General features: G+C 39.3%; 1 protein-coding gene across 4 annotated transcripts in view; it reads right to left on the bottom strand.

Moving 5' to 3' along the window:
- The window catches only part of dcc (DCC netrin 1 receptor), a 298,212-nt gene that overhangs the window by 241,809 nt on the left and 28,506 nt on the right, over positions 1-27,897 (bottom strand). For 3 of the 4 annotated variants that reach the window (XM_044173877.1, XM_044173879.1, XM_044173880.1), the window contains exon 2: positions 27,036-27,095. The exons of the other annotated variant lie outside the window; for it this stretch is intronic. In XM_044173877.1, the coding sequence (XP_044029812.1) occupies positions 27,036-27,095 (60 nt within the window). The remainder of the gene's footprint in view (positions 1-27,035; positions 27,096-27,897) is intronic. 4 annotated transcript variants of the gene reach the window in all.

The following is a 27,897-nucleotide window of genomic DNA, read 5'->3' as shown; positions in this document are numbered from 1 at the left end:
CTCCCCGTGAGCTTGTCTCAGAATAATAACGCTGTCACATCACTGATCAGACACCAGCCACCTTCAAAAACCGCTGAGATCTGAATATGTTGACTACATTTGACTTTGATTTTAAATATGTTTTTAAAATCCCTCGTGGGCTTTTTCAGTCTCTGCAGCACACGTTCTGCTTCTCTTCTTAGGTTTCGGTTTTGACAAACTAAAGAGAAAATCTCACAGCAGCAGCAGGAAGTTAATCAGCTCTCAGTTTGACTCTACCTGTCTTTGCGTCCAAGAACAGAGCTGTCAGTGTTGTTAATGACGAGCTCTGACTGAGGAGGAGGAGGATGCATTAATATCCACAGTTTGAGTTGGCCTTCAGACTGACACACAAACCTCCTGACATCGTCCTCACTTCCTAATTCCACTAATTTTACATTTTTGAACTGTCAGAACTAGGTTCATATAAATATGATGGTGTATTGAGATTAAAATCTGTTTGTGGAGATTTCTGGTCCAAACAGCAGTAATGTTCCCCTACACACACACATCCACAGAAAGCTGAGGAGGAAAGAAAGAGGAATCATAAGCTAGGCATAAAAACCTCTACATTAAAAGAATTTCAGCTGTCAATTCCAATCTGTAAAATATATCTGTGAATTTGCGTTTAATAAATATCATTAAGTCAATGTGGATTAAATAAGACAGACTATACAGCCATGCTAGCAGCTTTGTGAAGCAGTGCTTTGAGCTAAATGTTAATATCAACATGCTAACATAATATAATATTATATTATACTAATATTACTGCTACTATCTACATACATAGTATTTTGATATGAAAACATGCATTTTGAATGTAACCAAGTATCCTGTTTCTGTCATTTCTAACAGACTGCTGCTGGAAAACTCAGCGAGCAGCGAGGACTTTAACTGAGGACAGACACTTGACAGACTTACATGCGTTAGGAGGCAGTGACGCATCGCTGCAGGGAATCTCTGATGCTCACAGTCACAATGCACGCTAACTGGCAGCGAACATAGGGGCAATTGTGGCTTAGTGGTAGAGCGGGTCGTCCACCAATCAGAAGGCTGGTGGTTCGATCCCAGCTCCCCCAGCCTACGTGTGTGTGTGTGTGTGTGTGTGTGTGTGTGTGTGTGTGTGTGTGTGTGTGTGTGTGTGTGTGTGTGTGTGTGTGTGTGTGTGTGTGTGTGTGTGTGCGTAGTTTCTTTCACCTGCCATCAGTGTGTGAATGTGATATGTAGTTAAAGCACTTTAAGTAGTCAGAAAGGCGCTATATAAGTACAGTCCATTTAATATTTAGCAAATTTCATGGCAACCCATCTAAGATAGCGAGGATAGCAAGGCAAGTCTTTAGGTGTGATTTATTTAAGTTACCTTATCTTTAGGTAACACATCATTTACACCGTGAACGTCACAGAGACTGTGAAACTGTTAGCATGTAGCATCTGAAACCCAGCCAGGCTACCTGTTGCTCTTCAGTCATGTTGAATGAAAACATGATATCTGTCTGTCCATCAGTGTCAGCCAACAGCCGACTCATCCAGCGATTATACAAAAACTATATAGTAACTTTATAATGCATCTTTTAACTTTAATGGCAATATATAATGATAATACTGCTAATTCAGAACACGACAGCATCACAACCGTGCAAGATGCAGTCACGAAACGTTACAGGTGTGTAGTTGAGATAAAAATGAAGGCAGAGATGGAAGATGGGTGTGGTCCGAGCCATGAGAACTGAGAACTCATGTAATAACATAGTAATGACTGCTGAGTACTCATGGGTCGGAACGTCAACATGGTGGCGGGCGTCGCTGCTGGTGTGATCCCGTCGCAAGATGGCCTCTGGTTTTTTTATTCATTTCCATTTCCTCCTCCCATATTTTTGCCCCTAAAGAGGAACTTTAAAATCCATACTGCATTAGTCCAAACATGCTGCTTATCTTCCATCTTACTATTCAGCACCAAAAAAGGGAAGCAGATTCTTAGCAAATATTCCCCTTGAACACACTTGGTGCAAAGATCGCTGAATCTCTGGTGTTCGCGCCTCAAGGTAAAGCGCAGTTCTACACAGCATCAAACAATCAAGCAGAGTCATCCGAGTGAGTATTCCAGAAGAACAAACATGATGGAAAATAAGCATTCAGTGGAAAACTCCTAAAGGTATCCTCCTTTTTTGTTGCTCCCCTGAAACTAGTTTCCCTGTATGCCGCTTTGACTCACTTGTTAGATGAAGGTACTAAGTCTCATGAAAGTGTCAAATATAATGACGCTAATAAAAGAAAAGAAAACTGCATTTAAAGAGAGGCAGAGAGAGTGCAGCAACATGCTGATCTCAATGTTGAGAGAAGTGTTCAGGTCCTATATTTAAAGGAGCTGTAAGCGACATTCTCTGCCACTAAATGTCGCACTAGAGCAGCAGCATCTCAGACCAAAACAAAGGGGCACTACGGCCCACCAGACTCCATTGAGAAAAACAGTAATTTTACCTTGCACATCATCCTTAAACTCATTTCTTCAAACTGGACAGAAACAAAATACAACTCACCAAAACCGTCTTTCCACTGTTCCAACAATCACCAACTCTGCTTTGGTGGAAATAAAGCCTTAATTCAGCGCGCCGGATGAGAAAAGAACCAGTTATATCGCTCTGCTCACAGCCAGCAGCTTCACACGCAACTGTATAAACCTCTGCTCAGGACGCCATCGCTCCACATGTCTTTACATAGCAATACATTCATGTTCAGAATCTCATATACTGAACCTTTAGCAATACTACAATATGAAAAGACTCCATTACAAGTTAAAGTGAAGAGATGAGAAGATTGATATCAGTGTTAGACAGTGTGTTTCAAGCCTGGTGATATTCTGTGTTTCTCTTATAGTCAACAATACTCATGAAAAGACCCAAAACCACCACTGAATGTATCTACTAACAACTACTGTGTATATATCTCCTTCCTCTGAGCTGCAGAGCTCCATCGTTGTCCACAAACTGTTAAAACACATCAGCGAGCTGCACTGTTGCTCTGGGTGACATGTTCCTCCATCACCACGAACACACACACAGGAGTTTATTCTGACTCAGTCCCACACACACCGTCCTGCTCACAGGTGTAGTGCTGCTGCAGCACACCGGAATGGAAGTGAGGAAATAGAAGATTGGCAGTTTTTAAGTGCTTGAAGATCCAATCATCATGCAAGAGAGCCAATAGAAACAAATGGAATGGTCAAAGATGTCATATTGACATTAAGGTGTGTTGACTGATTCAACTTCAACTCATGCATTGAGTAATATGCAAAAAAACATTCCACCTTAAAAGTAGCAGTGTCTATAGCTACCTAACGTTAAGATGAAAAGGCAGCAAAACATCCTTTCATTGATCGTTCGCATCTTCGTGATGCATTTGCAAAGACACAGTACTTGGCCAGCTTGTGCTGCATCACAACGCCTGCAGGGAATGAAAGCTAGCTTAGCTCCATTTCATAGCATTTTAGATGAGCTTGACCTCCGCATGCACCGCAGCTTCTCCTCAGAATGGATGTTTCTAATGCAGCTTCATTCAAAACACAAACTACTTGTGCTCATTAGTATTTAAAACACACATTAACACGCTGAGCTTTAGTAGTAAGTTATTGCTTAATGCTGCTAACTACAACCTACTATATCCATGGTATCGCCTAAAACTTCTTGCCCCCGTAGGAACAACGGTTACATACTTACACTTAACCATGCATGCATGCACACGCATGGTTAAGTTGTACCTCTTTCAAAGGTGTGCTCTGGTACTTAAACAAATAGCACTACACCTCTGGTTCTGCTGCCCCAAATACTCACTAGAGCACCAAATGTGCATTAATCCACCGCTGAAAATAGTCCCCAACAAATGCACCAGTTCCTCCTGTTTGAGTAACGTTTGCTAAAAACTAAAGTGAGCAGCTGTTTTAGGAATTAACTGAGCCCTTTAAAAAAAATGAAACTATATATTCAGGACCAGTTTCTAAGATCTTCAGGAGAAACCAGCTGAGAGCCACAGACAGGGTAGGGAAGTCAGAAAGTACTGAGAGACGGTCTAACACATTGTTGGTTTTAGTCTGTTCATGAGCTTTGTGGACAGAAATATACAATATCGCCAGCCTTAAACTTTACGGAGCTGGAGTCAGGACACGGTTAGCCTAGCTTAGCATAAAAACTGGAAGCAAGGGGAAACTGCTAGCCAGGCTCTGCCCTATGCCTAGAGGCATATTTTAAACCTCACTAATCAACATGTTTCATCTCAACATTTTGTGATCTTAGGGGGAGTTAAGTGGAACTATTTCTTGACAAATAACAGTGTATCCATCCACCCAGCCCTTCTGTGCATCATCTTCAGATACAGCACATGTGTCCAGATACAGCTGGTGAGCACAGGTTTTGGTTTTGGTCTCTGTACAGACACAATGGTACCAAACCTGGCAACCTCACTGAGATGACAAGACTTTAGGAAGCCGCCCCCAAATGATATAATGATAAATCCCCCTCTGTGCATGGTTCCTGACAAATAAATGTTCTAAAAATCACATGATCACATTACGCCCTGATGACGTCTGTCTTCGTTCTGCTGCTTTATGATCAATTAACTACAATAAACAATTAATAAATCACACTATTATTGAGTTTCGACAGATGTGTTTTGTGTTTCATTAGAATCCTTTCAGCACAAACACACAGTGTCTGATCCACGGTCAGTGCAGCAGCCATTCATTTCACACAGCACGGTTCAGAGCGAGCGAGAGACAGAACAAAGCAGAGTGGAGAGGAAAGGGGGAAAAACAGAGGGAGAGAGGCTCTCGGCTCGTCCTCAGCTTCACTCTGTTTCACTCGATCCACCCACCTCTCGCTCTCTACTTCTCACTGTCTATGTCTCTCGTCCCCTCTCTCTCTGGTGCAGTCTCAGTGATGTATGGCTGCCATCACTGAAAATAATGGCCCGTCTGCCCATAATCTTTTATTTCACTGCAAGGCCGAGGAGGAGGAAGAGGAGGAGGATGAGGAGGAGAAGAGAGAAAAAGAGGAGAGAGGAAGAGGAGAAACTAGAGGAAAATGAGTAAGTGGAGGAGGGGGAAGATAGCGTCTTCTACTGTCTCTGGATGATGATGTGGAGGAGGAGGGATGGGGAAGAGAAGCGAGAGAAGGAAAAGCAGAGGAGAAGGATGGGAGGATTTGATAGGAAGAAGAAGGAGGAAGAGGTGAAGGAGGCAGAGGAGAGAGAAGGATGTGGATGATGAGGTGGACGATAAACTGTCATCTATGTGGAGGAGAAGCTGGAGGAGGAAGAGGAAAAGAGGGATGAAGAGGGTGAAGATAACTGTAGCAGACCGAGCAGCAGTGCAGTGTGTCTGTGTGGTAAAAGTTTGATTAACAAAAGCTGCTGGTGTTTAAATACTGAAGAAGCTGATCTGAGAGCAGATTTAACACTGAAAATACTGAGCCCAGTGTTGCTTTGTCTTCACATTAATACAAAAAACACCTTCAAACCCAGTCATTCTCAGAGCACCGATGTACGCATGCTCATGCTAATGGCTACCCTGCGCCGCCTGCGGTTCTCCGGAGCACTGGTTGAGCACGTCTTCAGAAATGAAGGCAGTATATCAGGACGAGAAGTAAGGTTAGCATAAGACTCTGCTCGAACAACAATAAGGACACCAAAGACATTCTGAAAGCACAGGTGTGAATAATAAAATGAATGATGGTAGAATTCCTTTTAGCTGCTTCAGTTTCAGGGTCATCAGAGCCAACACCTGTGCTTCTCCTACAATGACAAGTCCAAATGACTGCTGTGAAAATGACTGCTGCAATTACCTAACATATATATATAGTAGTAATAATATAATATATATATAATATATAACTATAATATAGTAGCCACCTTGAGTGTCACATTGTTAATTTATGTTTACAAAATGTTTGCAAAACCAAAACTTCTTAAGGAAGACATTCTGGTGTTGTCAAGAAATGATTCATATCTGATCTCCCCACTAGTGGAGACTGTCCTCCCAGGAAAACCCCCAGTCAAAGCCCTGTAGCGGCCCAAACCTTGACCACGTGATTATTATTGTAACCATGACAGCGAAGGCGTCATTTTAACCCAAACCTCAATGTTTCCCTAAAGCTAACCAAGTGGTTTTTGTGCCTGAAGCTAACCAAACCTTAACCAGAGTGTTGTCGCATCATGAAACCGAAAACGCAGTTAAAAAAGAGGCATCTTAAACAGATTAAACACATGCAAGTTGTTAAAATCAGGTATATCCTCAGAGATCATATTGTATAATCATTTTAATTCCCAACAATCTGAGCAGCATTACAGTGGTTTACAAAATGGATGGATGCATTTATTTTATTTAGTAATATTTTATATTTTACTTTACATTTTATAGAGGACTGATGATAGACTGAGATGAACTGATAATAAAATTAAAAGTTAATCAATAAAACATTATTGGTATACTTTCTTCATATTTGAATCATACGACCTCCTCAGACAAATTCGTGATTTTATACTTATTAGCTCCTTAGCTCCTTAGCTTCCTTATTAAGCTCTGTTTTGTTAAAGTGCTTCTTTAAAAAAAATGTTTTGGATTATTATTTATTATAAACAATTGTGGACGTGACCTTTGAGCTATTATATATATATATATATATAAAATTAGCGAGAAACCGAACGATCAGTCATTGTCGTCTTCCTGACGTCTCTTTCCAAACGAGCTCAGCAGAGTTTAAAGCTCAGCTCGTTGGACTCGTTAACATCGTCTCCTTCGTTAAGGCCCTCTCCGCTCATTAAGTCTCTCCTTCCTAATGGGCCGTCTTCTGACCTTGGAGTTTTGGGTTTTGGCACGGCGGCCTAACAAGCACGCTCAGAGCGACCTGTCAGCATATGGAGGGGCCGGCCGGGCGTGCTGGACGAGGACTGAGACGCCACAGGAAGAGCTGGACCCGCTCCAGAAGGAGATATCCCGCCAAAATAAAGAACAAGAACAGTTTGTTGGTACTGTTTGTCTTATTCTATATTTTATCATTTTGTTGTGTTTGCTTATATATATATATATATATATATATATATATATATATATATATATATATATATATATATATATATATATGTATAATATACACACTCACATATATATATACATATACACATATATGTGTGTGTGTGTATATATATATATTATAAATACATATATTATAAATATCTTATATTTTCTCATGTCAAAGTCAGTTTTAATGTTACTTAGTTGTTATGTTACTTGTTTTCCTGTTTCTTGTCTTATTTCTTGCCTTATTTTGTTACATATTATTACCTCATCTTCATTTTATCTGACTCGGTCATGAAGAATAAAGTGATATCTTATTCTTACATTTTACATTATTGTTACTTTGTTTTAATTTCGATTTAGAGGGTCTCTGATTTGACATGGAGACTGAATGTCTGACTCTTTGCACAGAAACACATTAACACTCTGAGCTTCTATCACCACAGGCAGCGAGTTCAAATCTGCCGCAGCACAAACTGTCAGTTGTTTTTTATTATTAGTTCCCCTCAGTGTTGACAGGCTGAGTGGAGTCTGTCCATACACGCACCGTATGGTGAGCGGGACACACACACTGGGGCTGTGGTGTTGGCAGTGGCTGTGGTGTTGTGGGTAATTTGGTCAGATCTGGCAACGTGTCGTGCCAACGAGGCTCAGAGCCTGCAGAGACCGGACAGGAACTAATGACCTCACACACACACACACACACACACACACACACACACTACACACCAACCATATGTTTCTCCGTGTGTGTGATTAGGCAGTGTGTGTCTGGTTGCTGTGCATTCACTTTGCTTTGTTTTGTTACTTTATAAATCATTCTGATAATATTTTGATTCTAAACATTAAAATGAATACACCTCTTCACAGAAACGTGCACCACATGCTTCTTTCTTTCTTGTCTGTTTGTGTTCTACTAGAAGAAGAAAAACACACGGGAAGAAAATGAACAATGGAGAGATGGGCTGAAATGCACAAAAACAGAGAAATGCTCCTTTATAAAAAAACCTGAACAGAAGAACCTTGAATGCTTTTCATCAGAGTTCTACTGGAAACGCCAAACTGCCTGTCAAGCTAAATGTGGGGGAAATGTGTCTAAAATGAATATTTTCATTTGATATGATGAATCCAATTATACTGTTTAGTGTTTGTTGACAGAGTTAATTCAGTTCCTGTAGTGCATTTTTTAAATTTGCATCTGGGGGATTGTAAACAGCAGGAACAAAAACACTGGTGAATTCTCTGGGCAGATAATATTAACATTGAAAACTCGACTGGGAAACATTGTCCATCAACAAGGCAAGGGATTAATGGCAGTTTACATGCAGTACACTGTTCTGAGAGGTCAAGAATGAACTTCCAAGCTCAAAAATATAATCATTTTAATCTGGAAAAATGATTCGCCAACATTACACTACTTCAACCCAATCATTTGTAGATAATTGGCAGACTTTTGGGGGAAGACCCGGTCTAATTAGGAGAGACAGCATTCATCCCACTTTGGATGGAGCAGCTCTCATGTCCAGAAATCTGAACCAGTTTATTAGTGGACCAAAACCATGACAACTCAGAGTTGAGACCAGGAGGCAGAGTTGCAGTCCTACACGCTTCTCTGCGCTTCCAGAGCAGTTACCCACCCGAAACTCCTTAGTGACGGTGTCTGCCCCCCAACCACTTAAATTAATAAAATCTAAAGTTAACAGAAGAGGAGTTATACATAAAAACCTAAACAAAAACGTTGAAATAGCACAACAAAATAGGAGAATTGAATGTGGACTCTTAAACATCAGATCTCTGTCATCTAAAGCTGTACTAGTGAACGATTTAATATCAGAGTATCATATCGACTTATTTTGTCTTACTGAAACCTGCCTGGGTCATGAAGACTATGTTAGCCTAAATTAATCCACTCAGCCCAGTCATATTAATACTCACATTCCTCGAGGCACCGGCTGAGGAGGTGGAATTGCAGCCATCTTCGACTCAAGCCTATTAATCAACCCCAAACCTAAACTAAATTATAACTCATTCGAAAGTCTTGTTCTTAGTCTTTCACACCCAACCTGGAAAACACAACAGCCAATTCTATTTGTTATAGTGTACCGCGCTCCTGGACCTTATTCTGAGTTTTTATCTGAATTCTCAGAGTTTTTATCAAGTTTATTCATGTGGACGTTGAAAAGATAGCCTTAGTACTGCGTTTATCTCATTATTAGATTCAATTCGCTTTTGTCAGGGTGTACATAAACCCACTCACTGTTTTAACCACACCCTCCACCTTGTTCTGGTATATGGCATTGAAATTGAACATTTAATAGTCTTTCCACAGAATCCCTCTTTATCGGACCATTATTTAATAACTTTTGAACTGCTATTACTGGACTACACGCCATTAGGCAAAAATTCTTACTCTAGATGTCTATCTGATATCGCTGTGGCTAGATTCAAGGAAGCGATCCAATCTGCATTTAATTCAATGTTATGTCTCAATATAACAGAGGACTCCTATGCAAATCGCAGCCCCTCCCAAATTGACCATCTAGTTGATATTGCTGCGAATGACACTCGATTCTATCGCTCCTCTAAAAAAGAAGATAATAAAACAAAGAAGGTTAGCTCCATGGTATAACCTCCAAACCCGCAAATTAAAGCAAACATCACGAAAACTTGAAAGGAAATGGCGTTCCAACAACCTGGAAGAATCCTGTTTAGTCTGGCAAGATAGTCTTAAAACATATAGGAAGGCCCTCCGTAATGCCAGAGCAGCTTACATCATTAATAGAGGAAAATAAAAACAACCCCAGGTTTCTTTTCAGCACTGAAGTGGTCCTTGCAGTTGTCTTTGCAGAAGCAGTTACATTTACAGACCAGGACAGGGGTCTAACTCAGTTTTTCTCTGTAGCTGATTACATTTATGTTACTGATATTTTAAGATTACTGACTTTTTTATTTTATGTAACAACTCTTTAAAGCCAAAATATATTTAATATATATATATATATATATATATAAATCAATGAGAGGCATTTAAAGATGTTCCCTGAGCTGCAGACTGTTTGAACTGACAAGTCAACTTATTAACTAACTTTGAAACAGAAACTGCTGTCTGACACCTCAACACTCAGCTGTGTGTGTGTTTGTGTGAGTGCGTGTTCATCTTTGTGTATTTACGTGATTCTCTCTCTCTCTCTCTCTCTCTGATTAATACATCTTGTCAGGCAGTGGTTGATAGATTATTGATTGTAATCAGTCTGTCCTCTATGTGTGCAGACAGCCTCTAATTCCTCTGTCAATCTGCACAACCCCTCATCTCACACAAACACACACACACAGCATTTACTCCCAAAGACATACCATATTTATATATAGTATATTTATATAAACCTACAAAAATTAACACATAATTTACCTCAATGTAACCTCAATGTTCTCTGAATAGAATCAGTTGTTAGTTGATTTTATTTATTTCTCCCAGGAATGTCCTCAATCCTCACAGAAATATTGTGCAATCTCCCTGAAAAATTCCATTTCACTGAAAAAGTTTTAAAACATTTCTCACTTCTTCCTAAAACACCAGCCTCAATCATCATCAACCTTAAATCTCCTGGAAATATCCTTTAAAGCTCCCTGAAAGATCCTTTAAAACTCCTGGATATCCACCTTAAAACTTCCTAAAATATCTTGAAATCTCTCTGAAACATCATCTTCGTGAAACATTGCTTAAATCTTCCAGAATCTCTCAGATTTCTCTGAATTACAAATATCATCCTGAAATTTCCCTGAATCATCGTGAATTCTCACTGAAATATCCTTTTTAAAAATCCTGTAAATATCCATTCAATCTTCCTGAAACATCTCCCAAATCTTTCTGAAACATCCCTTTTATTATTACTATTATTATTTTATTAATATTAATACTACCACTACCATTACATTATTATTATTTTATAATTCTATGTGGAATTTGCATTGTGCTACCCCCACCCCCAACCCAACCCAACCGGCAGCTGCAGATGGCCATCCACCCTGAATCTGGTTCTGCTTGTTTCTCACTCTTAAACTCCTGTTTAGTCTGGCAAGATAGTCTTAAAACATATAGGAAAGCCCTCCGTAATGCCAGAGCAGCAGGTTTCTTTTCACTACTGTGAGAGTCATAGCCCTATTGAGCCATGTATTCCTATAGCCCTCAGTAGCAATGACTTCATGAACTTCTTTAATGATAACATTTTATTTATTAGAGAAAAAAATCATCATGTCCTGCCCTCAACCGGTACCGATTTATCTTCAAACACAGGAACCTTAGAAACAACTGTAAAACCTGATATATATTTTGACTGCTTTTCTCCTGTCAACCTTCTTCAACTAACTTCGACGATTAATTCATCTAAGACATCAACCTGTCTCTTAGACCCCATTCCAACTAGGCTGCTTAAAGCCGTTTTACCCATAGTTAGCACTTCTTTCCTGGATAGGATCAGTCTGTCTTTATTAACAGGCTATGTACCACAGTCTTTTAAAGTAGCTGTAATTAAACCTCTTCTTAAAATACCCACTCTTGATCCAGAGGTTTCAGCCAACTATAGACCTATATCTAACCTTCTCTTTCTCTCTAAGATCCTTGAGAAAGCAGTCGCCAATCAGTTGTGTGACTTTCTAAATAACAATAGTTTATTTGAGTATTTTCAGTCAGGATTTAGAATGCATCATAGGACAGAGACAACACTGGTGAAAATGATAAATTACCTTTTAATTGCATCGGACAATGGACTTTGTCCAATGGTCTCTGTACTTGTCTTGTTAGATCTTAGTGCTGAACGTTTAATTGACATTAAAGGAACCACACTAAGCTGGTTTAAATCCTATCTATCAGATCGATCTCAGTTAGTTCATGTTAACGGTGAGTCCTCCGTGTATTAGTTAGTCACAGAGTTCCACTTAAATTCAGAATAGAATTTAAAATCCTCCTCCTCACCTACAAAGCTCTTAATGGTCAGGCACCATCATATCTTAAAGAGCTCATAATACCTTATTATCCAACTAGAACACTGTGCTCCCAAAATGCAGGGTTACTTGTGGTTCCTAGAAAGTAGAATGGGAGCCAGAGCCTTCAGTTATCAAGCTCCTCTCCTGTGGAATCAGGTCTCAGTTTGGGTTCGGGAGGCAGACACCATCTCCACAATTAAGAGCAGGCTTAAGACTTTCCTCTTTGATAAAGCTTATAGTTAGGGCTAGGCAGTATTATTAGGAAGCACTCCATAAACTTTCATTGCTATGCAGATGATACCCAATTATATCTATCGATCAAGCCAGATGAAACTAACCATTTAACATCAGGCATGCCTTAAGGAAATAAAGACCTGGATGACCTGCAACTTATAATTAGGGCTGGCTTGGGTGAGTCCTGAACCATCCCATAGTTATGCTGCTATAGGCCTAGACTGCCGGGAGACTTCCCATGATGCACCTCTTTCCTCTCTCCTTCTCTCCCTCTCCATCTGTATGCATTTTTATCCCATTACTGCATGTTACTAACTCGAAATCGTCTCGCTCCCGTAGTTCTGTGCCTTCTCGTTTCTCTCCTCTCTCCTTCTGTCGCTTTCAGCAGGTATTTCTGCCTCCAGAGCTGCAGAGTCTGGATCTGTGATTGTGGGCCACCTGCTGCCCCGTGTTCCTGCTCAACAACTGCTATTACAATTGTTATTATTAGTCTTATTATTATCATTATTATTCCTATCACTATCATTCCTATTATTATTACTTTATTAAAATTGATATTACCACTACCATTACATTATCATTATTTTAAAATTCTAGGTGGAATTTGCATTGAGCCCCCTCTGCTACATTAATGTTCAGAATCTCATTTACAGAAACTTTAACTCAGTTCCCTCTGCTCTGATTAGCTAGCCAAACAATCTGCCATTATATAAACGCATATCGATCAGATGAATTGCCGATGAAATATTAATCATCATTAGTAAACTCTGCTGAAAAAGACAAACACAAACAGCTTCCCTCAGAGCTGAACCTCCAACATGGCTGCCAGAGAAGAAAGGGGTGTGGGTGGGGTTGCTGGTTGGGTTCCTTCACCTCTGAGCCCTTTAATAGACAGGCTGGTTTAATTCTCAGTCTCTCTAGAATTCATTAAAGTCAATCTGTGATATCCATTACCATCTCATCAACACTCAGCATTTACATAAACATGCATAATTAAGCAGAGCAGCAGAGAGGAATCAGAAGCTCTGATTACAGACGCACTGTTTGTTTATTTATTTATTTACAACTTTATCCAATCAGAACACACTTTACAGTCAGAGGTTTGAGCTGATGACTGAAGCAGCCGAGACACGTCTCACAAAACTATTAACACAGACACACACACACACACACACGCACACACACCTATCTCGATTTCATCACTCTCTCTCTCATCCACTTACTCTCTCTCTCAGGGTATTCAATCTTCATTCGTTGCTGCCACTGATGTGCGGAGAGAGAGAATGAGCTACAGAACCAGTGTGTGTGTGTGTCTGTGTGTTCTGAATATCAATGTTCCCTCTGGCTGACTGGTCTTTTCCATTTATCCGCTTTCACACTTGGATCCTATGTTTTTCTCATACTCAACAGATGGACTCCAGACTGAAATCTGTGTAATATGGAACAAAATCCGTAACAAAATTTTAATGCAATCTGACTGCTTGTGAGGGACACACCGCTATCGTGTCACCTCACCTCTTACCTTTCAGCTGCTAGTAGGTGCAGTTAGCAAGCTTGTTGTTGGAAGCAGGCAATCAGGTTGAAAAAGCAGCCCAGCCAGTATCCAAGGAATCACTTTCATTTGCCCTAACATGCCCATTTTGAACCAAACTGTCCCCAGAGCTCATAGGTAAGAATCATAAAACCTTTCCAGCTGAAATCGCCATATAAAGCCTCCAAAAGAATAATTCTAAAATCAATGAAAATGTTCGATTAATCTGACGATTGTTTTCTCGATTAATCATTTGGTCTATCAAATTTCAGAAAATAGTGAAAAATGGCCATTACAAATTACTAAAGCCTAAGGTAATGTCATCAAACTGCTAGTTTTTTGACCAACAGTCCAAAACCCAAACATATTCCCTTTACAAATTCACATAAAACAAACAAAAACTAAATAAATTAGCAAATCCTCACAACTAAAAGGCTAAGACTAGAGAATTTGTGGTTTTCTTGCTTGAAAAATTACTTACTCAAATGACCAATTATAAAAACTGCAATTTTGATTATAATAATGTTTTTTCTGACAATCAACTAATTCATTAATCGATTAATCGTTTCAACCTTATTTTCAACAATGAATGTGGTGAAAAACTCATAATGGAGCAAATTTTATGGATTTCAATAGTCACGATGAGGAGACAAAATAATGAACAATTTGTTCTAGCTGTTGGAAAGATAAGAAGGGTGTACTTTGGCAAAGTTTCTTAACTGATAATAACAGGTCTGAATTACTGGCTGGTTGTGTTTCTGAAAGTTCAAGTGAGAATGAGCCAACTGAGCCAAAATGATGGACAATGTGCCCTAAAGGAAGCATGTAGAGGTAGAAGAAGAAGGTAGAGAGGTTCCAGGATTGAGCCTTGAGGAACTCCACAGGTCAGAGGAAAACAATCGGCAATGCTAAAAGACTGTAGCTCTGGAGTTTTTAAAACTTGTGTGTAGGATTTAGGGGAATCTATTTGCAGAAATGGAATAAAGTATTAATAACTATGTTTTCATTAGTGTATAATCACATGAAAATAAGAATCATTGTGTTTTCATTACCTTAGAACAAGCCCTTTATATCTACAGAGGGAGCGGGTCCCCTTCCATAGAGCCCGCCATGTTGCACCGCCAAGTTTCTACAGTAGCCCAGAATGGACAAACCAAAACACTGGCTCTAGATAGGGCTTTTCATGTTTTTACGTCACCTGAAGGACACCGTAGGTTCTCCTACACACTTGGCAATTGAGGGGTGAGGGGAGTGGTATTCATTTGGTTGCAATCTGCAACCTCACCACTAGATGCCACTATGTCATTCACAGTGGACCTTTAAATATCACTCACTTCATTCAATGTTCCTTGACCTGTGACATTGTGGAAATTTGGTTTGTGAACCTTGGAGGACTTGCATTTGAGTAGCCCTATTCTATTCTTTTCTATTCTTTCTCAAGTGGTGTAGACTAAAGAGGGAGGAGAGGGTTTTCCCCTCTCACTTCTGCGATTTGGACCAATAACTTTAACAGTCAGTCACCGTCAGAATGTTCTGGGAGGTGGTGCAGCAATCTGATAATCTGCAGAGTGAGAGTGAATATTGAACTTACATTCATCAGGGGGACAACATGAGTCCAATGGGATAATAATGCCGCTCTGTGTGTGCTGGATGTGTAAATAGGCAGCTGGGTGCTAATATATTTGTCACAACTATAAAAGGCTGTACCAGGGATGTGTGTCTGTAAGCTTGATTTGTTGTATTTCAGCCCCCTGGTGGCCAAAAATTGATTAATGCAGCTTTAAAAAGATGTGTTAAAAATAAATATATAGATAGATAGTTTCTTGTGTTTGCCCTTGAAACTAACAGACAAAAGGCATAATCAACTCCACCCATTTTCTTTTGTCTTCCTCTGCTGACTTAATTTACATTCCAGGACGTTCTTCCTTGTCACGTCGAGTCTGATTGATGTTCACATTGTCTCTGTGTGTTACGTACCTGTGTGTGTGCGTGTGTTGGTACGTGTGTGAACCAGCAGACGTCCTGACTTTTATGTCATACTGTACATTAGCATTAGTGTCGACAGCAGAATCACCATTAGCATCTGCACAAATATTAGCATCTCCTCTGTGACTTCAGCTCAGTGTCCTTCAGAGAAGCTGACAGTCCTCCTTCGTTCACATCTGCATCTCTTTAAATGCACTGTGAAGGTGGAGGGATAGAGTTTCCCCTTATGCCTACATTATAAAAGAGATGTCTGTAAAACTGTTGACTGGTCATCAAGGTAAATTATTGATGATTGAAATTATTATGATTCATGATTAGTGGGAATGATCGTTTTTGCATCACAATTTTCTTTTTCACTGAAAAAAAACCCATTGAAATCATGAAGATGTGGCATTTGTTGGGGTCTGTACCAAACAAACATGTTTTCTTACATCTGGAGAACAAGATTTGTAGGCATCTGTGCAGCACCACAGTACTTTGTTATAAATCTGTTTTGTGACACCTTTACCTACTTAAAAAAAATCAACAGGCAGAGAGAAAATCAAAGTAAAAGCAGACAGCCTCTCCATGTCCTTCTCTGTCTTTATGACTCTTCACCTTTTCCCCCTGATTGTTCTCACCGTTGAATTAGAATAATTTGTATGGATGGTAAACAAAGCACTGTGATTGGTTATTCACTTCTGGTTTGTCCTTGCTGAAGCTTTTAGTGTTTTATTGAGTGGAAACAGTGAAAACATTGTTTCTACTGTTCCTTGGGAGAGAAATAAAACCCTTCAGCCGGCAGAAGCTTTATGTTTTCTGTTCTGCTTTTCACTCTTACACTTCTGGGGCTTTTTTCTACTAGCAGCTTTAATGACTTAACTACACTTGTTCTCTCTCTCTCTGCTGCTCTGTTCAAGGTAAATCAGGATAAATGAGTGCCAGCCTACATACCTTTAATTCTGCAGGCCATCCCAGGTGATAAATTAAACCTCTGTTTGAATTCTAAGTAGAGCTGTTGACTCAGAGGTTAAATGAACTCTGTTCATGTCGGATAATATGATTATAAAACTCTGAATATTTCAGCTCGGCCTGCAAGAAGGATGAAACAACTTCTCAATAAAGTGAGGAACACAAAAATTAAGCTGTAAAAGATGAAGGACAAAATCTAGAGTTCTCAGTCTGTATTAATACATCCTATGGTTCAGCTGAAGGTATGAGGCTGAGTTAGACAAATCGTTGTGCTAGCCTCAGCTAAACACATCCTGTTCCTCCAGTTGGTGCTTTTCTGAAGCTCAGCTGCTTCATTAACTGTCACCCTTGTGGTCATTTTGTAACGTTAGTCTGTCCAACCCTCAACAACTAGTGATAACACCATGACCTTTATATTTTTTGCTCCACTACTGCTTAAAATAGCATCATCACCATGTTGTTTGTTTCATAATGTGGCTGTAATGAACACTGCAGCCTCTAGGGGATGCTGGGGGGACTGCCGATCAACTGGTTAGTAATAGAATTTCCATTTTCATCAAACTCAACTCAACAAGAATGTGGTCACTACTTCTGTAGAGTAAATTTTTGCCTCAGGTCATTGGGGGAAAGGTTTTTTGTGTTAAGTGTAGCTTATTAAGATTATAATGAGACGGTGGATATTACACAGTAGTAATAGAGGTATGAATAAATATCAATAAATTAAACTGAAACAGTATATTGTACGGGAGTATTAAACAGAGAATATTGCACAATTATTTCAAATATTGCGGTGATGTTAATGATCAATGTCCATTTTATTGACTTAGGGTCATACAGACTGACACTTAGAGGGAGGAGTTAAAGAGTCTGATGGCCACAGGCAGGAATGACTTCCGGTGACGCTCTGTGGTGCATTGTGGGGGGATGAGTCTTCCGCTGAAGGTGCTCCTTTGTTTGACCAGCTCGTCATGGAGCGGGTGGGAGACACTGTCCAAGATGGCGTGTAGCTTACCCAGCATCCTCCTCTCTGACACCACCGCCAGAGAGTCCAGCTCCACCCCCACAATGTCACCGGCCTTATGGATCAGTTTGTTGAGCCTGTTAGCGTCCGCTACCCTCAGCCTGCTGCCCCAGCATGCAACAGCATACAGGACAGCACTGGCCACCACAGACTCATAAAACATCTTCAGCCTTGTCCGGCAGATGTTGAAGGACCTCAGCCTCATCAGGAAACAGAGGCGGCTCTGGCCCTTCCTGTAAACAGCTTGAGTGTTCTTAGCCCAGTCCAGTTTGTTGTCCATGTGTACTCCCAGGTACTTGTAATCCTCTACAATGTCCACACTGACCCCCTGGATGGAAACCGGGGTCACTGGTGCCTTGGACCTTCGTAGATCTACAACCAGCTCCTTAGACTTTGTCACATTGAGAGATGGTTCTGCAGCTCACACCATGAGACAAAGTTCCCCACCACAGCCCTGTACTCAGTCTCATCACCACCACTGATACATCCCACCACAGCAGAGTCATCAGAAAACTTCTGAAGGTGGCAGGACTCTGTGTGGTAGCCGAAGTCTGAAAATAATGAGTGAAGAGTAATTGCTCGCTGTAATCATTCCTCCTATAGCTCAGACCACAACTCATTAAAGGCCTTTCTTGGGGAGAGAGTAGGGTTGCACAGATGTAAAAATGTTCAAACCGGTTTGATATTAAGCCAAAGCCTGGAGCGAACCGGTATACCAAATTTTACCACTAGGTGTCGCACGTGACTCTGCCGCTCCCGAGTGAAACATAATGAGAGCCCATGAATGAGAGCAGAGTTGCAAAACAGTGAGTTTACCACAACACATTCCTGCAAATGTTTCACAATAAAAGCCTTATTAAGAAATGAGGGCTTTTAATTTGAAATAGAAACAGGAAGTGTTGAGTTTGTATTAACAGCGTAATGCAGTAACTTTAACAGGGCAAACGGGAGCAGATCACAACAATCTACTTACATTTCAGTCTGCTATGTTACTGACTGTGCTAACAAACTATAGCTGGCTAGTTACCTCGTGACAAATTGTCAGGGACAGGGTTATATTAAGCTGCGTTTCCAACCAAAGTACCCGGAACTTTTATTCCCAGGAGCTACTTTTCAAGGAATTCAAAGGTTCCTTCTGCCAATTGTTGTCTGCGTTTCCACAGGAGAGAGTGAATGGATTAAGAAAACAAAAGAGAGGCTGAACACCTGATACGCACACACAGCTAGGGCTGAAACGATTCCCCGAGTAACTCAAGTAACTCGATTACTAAAAATCATCAATTCTTGCATCAAAGCTTCATGTAATCCATATAACTATATACAGCGCACTGTGTTTCACACAGATGATTATTACTGTGGCACAACGACACTGTGTGATCAGAGACATTCAGAGCGTCTGATGTGATTTGACAGAGCAGATTACAAAGAGGAGGAAGAGAGAAAATAGCTATATGGCTATACAGTATGTAAAGTTAGCTAGATTTTGTTCAAGATATTAACCACAGAAAATAAAATGCTGCAGTCAGTTTGTGAAAGCCTGAGCTTCATTCATGTTATTTATTATTAGCACAGTCACAGTTCCTGTCCGCTCACTTTCGCCTCCTACAAATGCCACAAAGAAGACAGCAAAGGCTTACATTATGCTTGAAACTTCAGTATATACACCTTTTTTAAAGCAAAACCTATTTGTTTTTGCATGTCAGAGCATGTTTTCTTTTTAAAAAAAAGACACTTAAATGCACTAAATGTGTTTAGTTTTGACAGATAATATTATTGTATGAAATTTAAGCAATAAAAATGTTGATTTTTCTAAAAAGGAAGAGAATTAGTTGCTTAGTTTACGTAACCCCTCTTTGTTTTCTCTTTTGCATATTTTCTATTGCTCTTTGATAAAGCAAAAGTATTTGTTGTCTGATTACTCGATTAATTGATGGAATAATCGGTAGAATACTCGATTACTAAAATAATCAATAGCTGTAGCCCTACACACAGCATTCAATCAGGGCTTCTCCATATGGAATAGTCTAGCGCGTGTGTTCCTCTTACACCTGCATTAAGTGACATTTTTGATCTGAACACTGAATCAGATGAAAATGGAAATCATTTGAAATCATTGCTTTTTGTAAGGGGCTGCTTTAATCAATATACTAGCACTGAATCAGTGTATGTCAGTAAAATTAGACTTCAATAGTAATTCAGTAGTTTTCACTGTGGAAAAAGTTTCAAAACAGCCAAAGAAACTGCAAACTGCTTTGTGATGTTTCTTAGTTTAAGAGACTTCCTTTAAGTTTCTTCCTCCTCCACAGAGGAGATATACAAGTGGATTTCAACAGTAAAGTATAGAAAGTGTCTTTTTTTCGATTTTACTATTCTGCCTTCCTCCGTCTTGCTCCATCACTCTACAGGATCGACTATTAAACCAACAGAATGAATGAAACAAACAAGCTGCTGTAGCCTAAGGCTTCTGTCACACACACACACACACACACACACACACACGCACATGGTCTAGTCTTTTTCCTACTCACTGTTTCACCACTCCACTGTCCTCTGGAGGGTTTCTCTCCTAAAGAAAAACTACTTACTGAAGCAACATTCCCTGAGATTTGACTTTTTCCATTATTAATCAGAAGAAAAAAGAAACAAAATTACACTAACTGTAACTTTCTTCAAAGACTGAGTTTCACAGCAAAGTGGATGAAAACCAGCAGTTTGTAGGTCACAGATTAAAAGAACTTTGTTTAAAATCGATAAAAGCAGGCAAAACGGATATTTGCATCCAATTAAAGCTCTACTCTAGAAATGTTAGAAGTAAAAAACATCTATTTAATTTGTCACACAAATGAAGTCAGTGTTATTTGTAAGATGTATTATGGTGAAGGAAGTACAGCATTATAATTGCTGATTAATTGTAGTCAATACATAGATAATTAAAAACAATTACAAATATTTTCAGCTAGATGCTTTTTTCACTAATATGTGTAGCCATTGTACTATGATTTTATAAGTTTTGTCTGTCAGTGCGGTTGGTACAGATGGTCGGAGAACCTCCAGAGGGTTCGCACTCAGTGTGCCCAGGAACCCGCTGTGCTGATGGGCTTTGTGAGCACATAGGGCCCCCTGCTGTCCCTGGAGCTTCACCTACACAAACACAAACCAAAACACACACACGCTAACAAGCCCTCCTCTTAGTTACATTTTTTTACACCCCACTGTCCTCTGGAGAGCATCTCTTTCAAAGCTAAATAGGATTATCTAGTTTTGATTTATTGGACAGAACAAAACTGTATAATTGTACACTTTGTTGGTATAGTATAGTATAGTGAGCAGAACCTGGTGCCCTGCTAGACTTTGTAGGCTTGAGGCCCCCCTTGCTGTCCCCGGAGCTCTACCAATACAAACGCACACTTTTGATTTACTGAACAGAATAAAACTGTATAATATAGTAAAGTATAATATTTGTACCTTACACTTATTTTAATTTAATTTAATTTTCTTATATACACTTTGTACTTAATTTATCTGGCCTGTATTATAGTGTATTATATTCTGATTTGCTTAGTGCTTCTATTCCTGTGTGCACTGACGTGACAGTGAACTGCTGTAACAAAAGAGTTTCCCCTCTGGGATCAATAAAGTATTTCTGATTCTGATTCTGATAGTAAAGTAGAATATAATATATATATATATATATATATATATATATATATATATATATATATATATATATATATATATATATATAATGTATATATAAAGTGTGCAGATGGTCAATTCAATTCAATTCAATTTTATTTATATAGCGCCAATTCATAACAGAAGTTATCTCATTGCACTTTTCCTATAGAGCAGGTCCACATCGAACTCTTTATAATATCATTTAGAGACCCAACAAATCCCACCATGAGCAAGCATTTGGCAACAGTGGCAAGGAAAAACTTCCTTTAAGAGGCAGAAACCTCGAGCAGAACTAGCCTCATGGGGGGGGATGTCTGCCGCTGCCGTGTTAGGTTTTGTGCCGCTAGAGGTGAAATTCTTGGACCGGCGCAAGACGGAGGAAAGCGAAAGCATTTGTCAATTTTCATTAATCAAGAACAGAGAACCTCCAGAGGATTCAGGGAGTTGGCTTGTTCAGTGTGCCCAGGAACCTGCTGTCCTGCTTGGTTTTGTAAGTCCAGAACCCCCACACCCCCCACTGTCCCTGGAGCTCCTCAAACACACACACACACACACACACTTGTTTCACTATCCCCCGTGGGGGACAGTCATTGACATAATGCTTTCCCTAACACCTTACCCTAACCCTAACCATCACCTTAAGTGCCTAATCTTAACCCTTACCCTAACCTAATTGTAACCTGAACCCTAAAACCAAGTCTTAACCCTCAAAAAGCCGTCTCTACCCATGGGGACCTCAATTTTTGTCCCACAGTGACACAAGTCCCCAAGGGTTAGTGTGCATTCAGGTTTAAGTCCCCACCGGGATATAAGAACATGAAACACACACACACACTGGCTGTGACTCATAATAATGCTGCTCATGCACAGAGTAAGAAATTAATCCTACACACACAGTAAAGTCAGCAGCTTACAGCCGCGCGCACACGCGCACACGCGCACACACACACACACACACACACACACACACACACACACACACACACACTGTATTTCAGAAGCTTTCTTATTGAAATTCACTAATTAAATTATAATTTACATGAGATTAAAGTCTTATGGAGGTTCAACACGGTTTAAGGACATTTTTAGAGAGCTGCCACCCCACCCCTATTGTTGTAACACACACACTCACACACACTCATGCATGCATACACATGAGTCTAGTGAGCAATTAATCCCCTGTCCACAAACATAGGCAAACAAAGTCAAGTCAACAGTTAATCCTTCATACACACACACACACACACACACACACACACACACACACACACACACACACACACACAGTGACAGCAGTGGTGTTGGAGGGAGTGTCAGTGTTTATAAAAGACTGAACAGATGTCGATTGTCCAGCTGCCTCCTTCTGCTGTGTGTGTGTGTGTGTGTGTGTTATTGTAGTTCTATCTTTGTTAGGATCAGTTTGAGTTTGAGGACATTTGTCCAGTTCTCACCTCTTCAAATGGCTGTTAGAGGGTTAAAACCTGGTTTTAGGACACAGGTCAGAATTAGGTTCAACTTAGGCCCAGTGGCAGGTGATGTATTATGTCAATGAGGGCCCTCACAAGTATAGAAGTACCGATGTGTATGTGCATCCCAGTCTAAATAATGTTCCTGTGCATACTGTCTACTGCCCTGTTTCACACAGGATGAAAAGAAGTTAACATTTATTACATTAAAATTCTGTTTCTGTTGAAGTTCTGTGGGTATAATTCAGACAGGAATGTGTTTCTTCATAGGAGATAAAGTTGTTGTGTGTGACATAAAACAGAGAGTCTGGTTAACAGACTGTTTGCTCTGTTGTTTTCAGATAATGAAGCAGAACTGGAACTTATTAAAGTTCGACTAATCCACGGGGGCAGAGAGCTGCAGACTGATGCTCCTCAGTGTGGACAGTTTTTTGCAGAAAATACTTCATTTTGGCTAATGAGCTTTATCCTTTCAGTGAAAATGTACAAATTACGCTACTTCTGAAGCCAATAAAAAGTATTAAATCAGAGCTGGGGTCTTGTGGCTTTTTAGTGTCCTCTGATGATCTAAATGGAGAGTTTTAGAGTCTCAGTAAAGGCCTCCACACCTACACTGGCGTTTCAGTTTCTCTGGGCTGGTCAGTCCTCTGCTCAGGTTGAAGATTGGTGGAGATATTTATTTTTATACATTATATAAGGTCACCAAACTCCTGCCGCATTTGGACGTGCTGGTGTCCCGCTGGTTACATAGCAGCAATTGTGTGGAAACCCATTTAATAACGTCAAATGTCTGTCAGCTGATAATCAAACAGCAGCAGGTGGTGGAGATGCTGTGGTAAACGTTCATTTCATCTTTTCTCAATATTTACTTAACACCTTAAACACTCTGAATTGAGACTTAGGATTCAGGCCAATGAAGCGGCTCCTCCTGTTAGTCTGTGAAGCTAACGTTAGCTTTCACAGCTACAGTGCAGAGCTGGTTACAGTATCAGTAGATGCAACCGGTCAGACCAGTCAAACAACTGTTGGATTAATATTTTAATAAAAATCTATATCTGACGAAGAATAATATCATTAAGAATTTTATCAAAATATTATTAAATGTGTGGAATTTGTCATCTCATCGTTCTTACAGTGTAATCTCTTCTTTTCTAAAATCAGCACTTTTGTCCAAAAACTAAAGTTTCCTCTGAGGTGATTGCTGGTTGAAATATGAAAATGAGAGAAAAGAACCTTTATTTATAGAGGGTGGTTTGTTCATTCTGTTGTGTCCCTGTGTATACAGAACAGGGCTGGGCAATACAAATGATAAACAACTTATCATCAATGCAATACATCATCAATGGAAAATTGCCTCAAGAAGAAAATGAGAAACTTTGATATACTGTTTTTAAGATAAGGCGAACACTCCCTTTGAGGAAACGTTTTCTTGTTGGAACACTTTCCATGTCAAAATGGAATCTCACACAATTCTTGGTCATATTTTAGGTGCTAAATCTACCTGTAGGGAATCTTAAACTTTGTTTATATTATGATATATATATTTCGATATCAACTGATGCCACATTCCTAATACAGGACAATAAAAGCAATGTTACAAACAAGCATTAAGACAAACATTTAACAAACAAAACTGCTAATAAAAGATTCAAAATCAACTGGTCACTCAACAGTAAATTAATTCATTCACTTTTTTGATAATTCATCAAATCAAAAATCTGTTGCAGCTTCTCAAATGTGAGAATTTGACGCTTTTCTTTGCCTTCAATGATACAAAACTGAATATCTTTTGGTTTTGGACTCTTGGTCAGACAAAACAAGACATCTGAAGACGTCATCTTGTGGGAGTGTGTGTGGGTGTGTGGAAAACTGGGAAGAGCATTTTTCATTTTTAGTCAGCAGATTAATCAATAATATACATTATCATTACTTGCAACAATAAAAATGATAAAAAGATAAAACTCAAGGGAGGCTTCAACCCAACAGTAAATACATTTGAATACAATTATCAATCATATATAACTATTGCAGGAACAGGTGCACTGTAGTCAGTTGATTATAAATGAAACATTTTGCCAAACAAATCAGGAGATCCAGTTTTAAATCCTGCTGCAATTAATTTAATGTGAGTGGAACTAAACATTTAAGGGCCTCTTCCACAAGCTCTGTTTTCAATTTGGGAGCCTCCAGACAAAGAAATCCTGACATCTATTAGAGCAGTGAGTTTTCCTAAACTGCACGAGATGTAAGACGTCCTGTTTTCCTAGAAATACTTTATAAATGTAAAGAGAGCAGGTTTCTTCTGACTGACAGAGAGAGCCAACCTCCAATTCTGCATTCAGATGATTCAACTCCATTAAAAGCCAGCTGCCATGTTTAGCAACATTTCATTTCAATTCAAACATCTGCATTCAGATATGTGGAAATAAACTCACTACCTTCTCTGAGAGGAATCGTCAGTTTATTAGTCAATGCAGCAGCAGTCTTTGTTTTAAGAAGAGCCCATCTGCTGTGTGTGTGTGTGTGTGTCAAAAAGCCAACAATGACCTCCTCTTCTCTTTATATCCCACTACATCTGCCACGACCCCTGACTGTGTGTGACTAACAGCACGGTATGAAGTCACTAAGTGTGTCGGACAGATGGGGCGATGAGTGTTGATTATCATGGAGATGAGGACAAACCTTTTCAACACACACACATACCTGTTTTTATCACACTGTGAGGACCACTGACTGGCAGCAGCCTGATGGGATCCACCCTTTGTGAAGAATCTAGAGACATGAGTTTAACTGCTAAATTCATTATAAATTTATGTGAATACGAAAATGACTTGAAACATCAAAAACGCACACATAAATTTTAAACCTGAATTTCGGGCTCCCTGGGTACCAGTCATGTTATGTCTATTGGCATATAATCAACGCCACTGTTAGGCACTTCACAATTCATGACAAGCATTTAATCTAACTAATGTTGGATTTAAACCTAAATATTAGATTAGATAAACACTTAATCTAATAATCTAGACTGCCAGATGTCAGATTTTTCTTCAAAAACAGATCAGATTCTGATTCTAAAATATAATTGTTGGGCAAACATATGATTACAGCTGATAAACATGATGGATAATTTACCTGGCCTCTTTAAGAAAACATGCTTGCTGCTCCACCTAAACAGTCATGTTGCATCTTTAATGTTGAACACATTTGCTTCACACACAACACCTTTATCTCCACCTCAGCACACTGTTACTCTTAACACCATACAATCCATTTACACAACACACTATTGTCCACATTTAAGCCAATAGTTGAGCAAGATGATTTAACTTTTATCTTTTTTTATTGCTGCTCTTAGTATGGTTTAACACATGTTGCAAATAAAATAATTGACTTTTTATTGAATCTGATGATTTAAACTACCAGTAACAATGTTTTCTTCCAAAACTCATCTGGTAGGAAAAAACCTAGACCTACTGTACAAAAGGGAGAGACAAGTTAAGCTCATATTTTTACAAAACATTTATTTAAAACAGCCTTTGCAGTTATTTAACACCTCTCACTGAGACTCTCTACTCTCATTGTCTAAATGTGGCTAGAAGGTACAAGCCCTCATTACACAAGTGAATGAGTGACAGATTCAACTGGGCTGTAATAAAGAATTAAAGACTAATAAAGCCATAAACAAGACAGGGTAGAATATTAGAATGCTAGCACATTATTCTTTTAATTCAAAAAACAAGTAACCAGCAAGGAGTAGATTTAGTGTGTGAGATACTTGTTTTAAGGTGACCACTGTCAGACTCAACAGTTTTACGTCTTCTCTTCTGTTGAGGGTCTTGTTAAAGTATATGCGTTTATTAATAAAATAAACTGACAACTAACTGGCAACAATAATTATTAGCTGCTTTGTAACAGTTATCTGTATATTTATTTCCTCCAGTATGAAGACTGGTGGTGTACCGTCAATGAGAATGACAGTCATTCAAACTAACTACATATATAAAATTAAAGCAAACAATTTTTAAACAATGTATTGAAAACATTTTTCACACAACTAAGTTAAACTAATACATATTCCACTGCATTTAGTGTGTGAAATACCTGTTTTAGAGTCATCACTGTCAAACTCAGGTCGCTGTCTTTCCTTAGATCTTGAGGGTCCTGTTAAAATAATGAATGAGTATATCAATAAGAGAAACAGACAGCTAAGTGCCAACACACCTTCACTGTTTGAATGAAAGCCATCTATAACAAGACTTAAAAACATCTAATCATTCTAACAGTACAGTGCATCAGTACAGTGTATTTTATTATACACTTACATTTGTACATTTGGCAGATGCTTTTATCCAAAATTACTTGCACATCATTAGGTACATCTTGTGTTACTGAAGGGGTGGTCAGACCAGGAATCAAACCCCAGTCTCTCAGGGGGACAGCAGAAATCTTAGCCACTACACTCATCAGTCACTAGCACTGAAAAAGAAAGCACTGTACATCATTAATCCTTAAATGTCTTAAGTTTTCTTAAAATTGCTAACAAGCAGTCAGTAAATTATGTATCTTATTGGGCCATGTATAGACACAGTGTCTTTCTCAGATGATAAAAGTGCTATTTAGAGCTAGGGGTGGGCGGTATACCGGTTTCATCACCGAAACCAGTGTCACATTCTGCCACGACATGGATTTTGCAATACCATCATTACCGTGATAAATGTTTAAGCATATTAAAACTAATGTGCTTTACTTATAACATGCAGATAGAGGACCAATATTGGGACCAATACTGTTCTCCTTATACATGCTTCCTTTGGGTGATATCATCCGCAAACATTTGATTTCTTTTCATTGTTATGCGGATGACACTCAGTTGTACCTCCCTGTCAAGCCCACTGACCTTAGTATGCTTAGTTCTCTGCAGGACTGCCTGTTTAAAATAAAAAATTGGATGTTGATAAATTTT

This window comes from Siniperca chuatsi, linkage group LG18, assembly GCF_020085105.1.
Source record: "Siniperca chuatsi isolate FFG_IHB_CAS linkage group LG18, ASM2008510v1, whole genome shotgun sequence".
NCBI classification, from domain to species: domain Eukaryota; kingdom Metazoa; phylum Chordata; class Actinopteri; order Centrarchiformes; family Sinipercidae; genus Siniperca; species Siniperca chuatsi.
The sequence above is the reverse complement of the archived record's forward strand: the minus strand, read 5'-3'. Positions and strand labels throughout refer to the sequence as shown.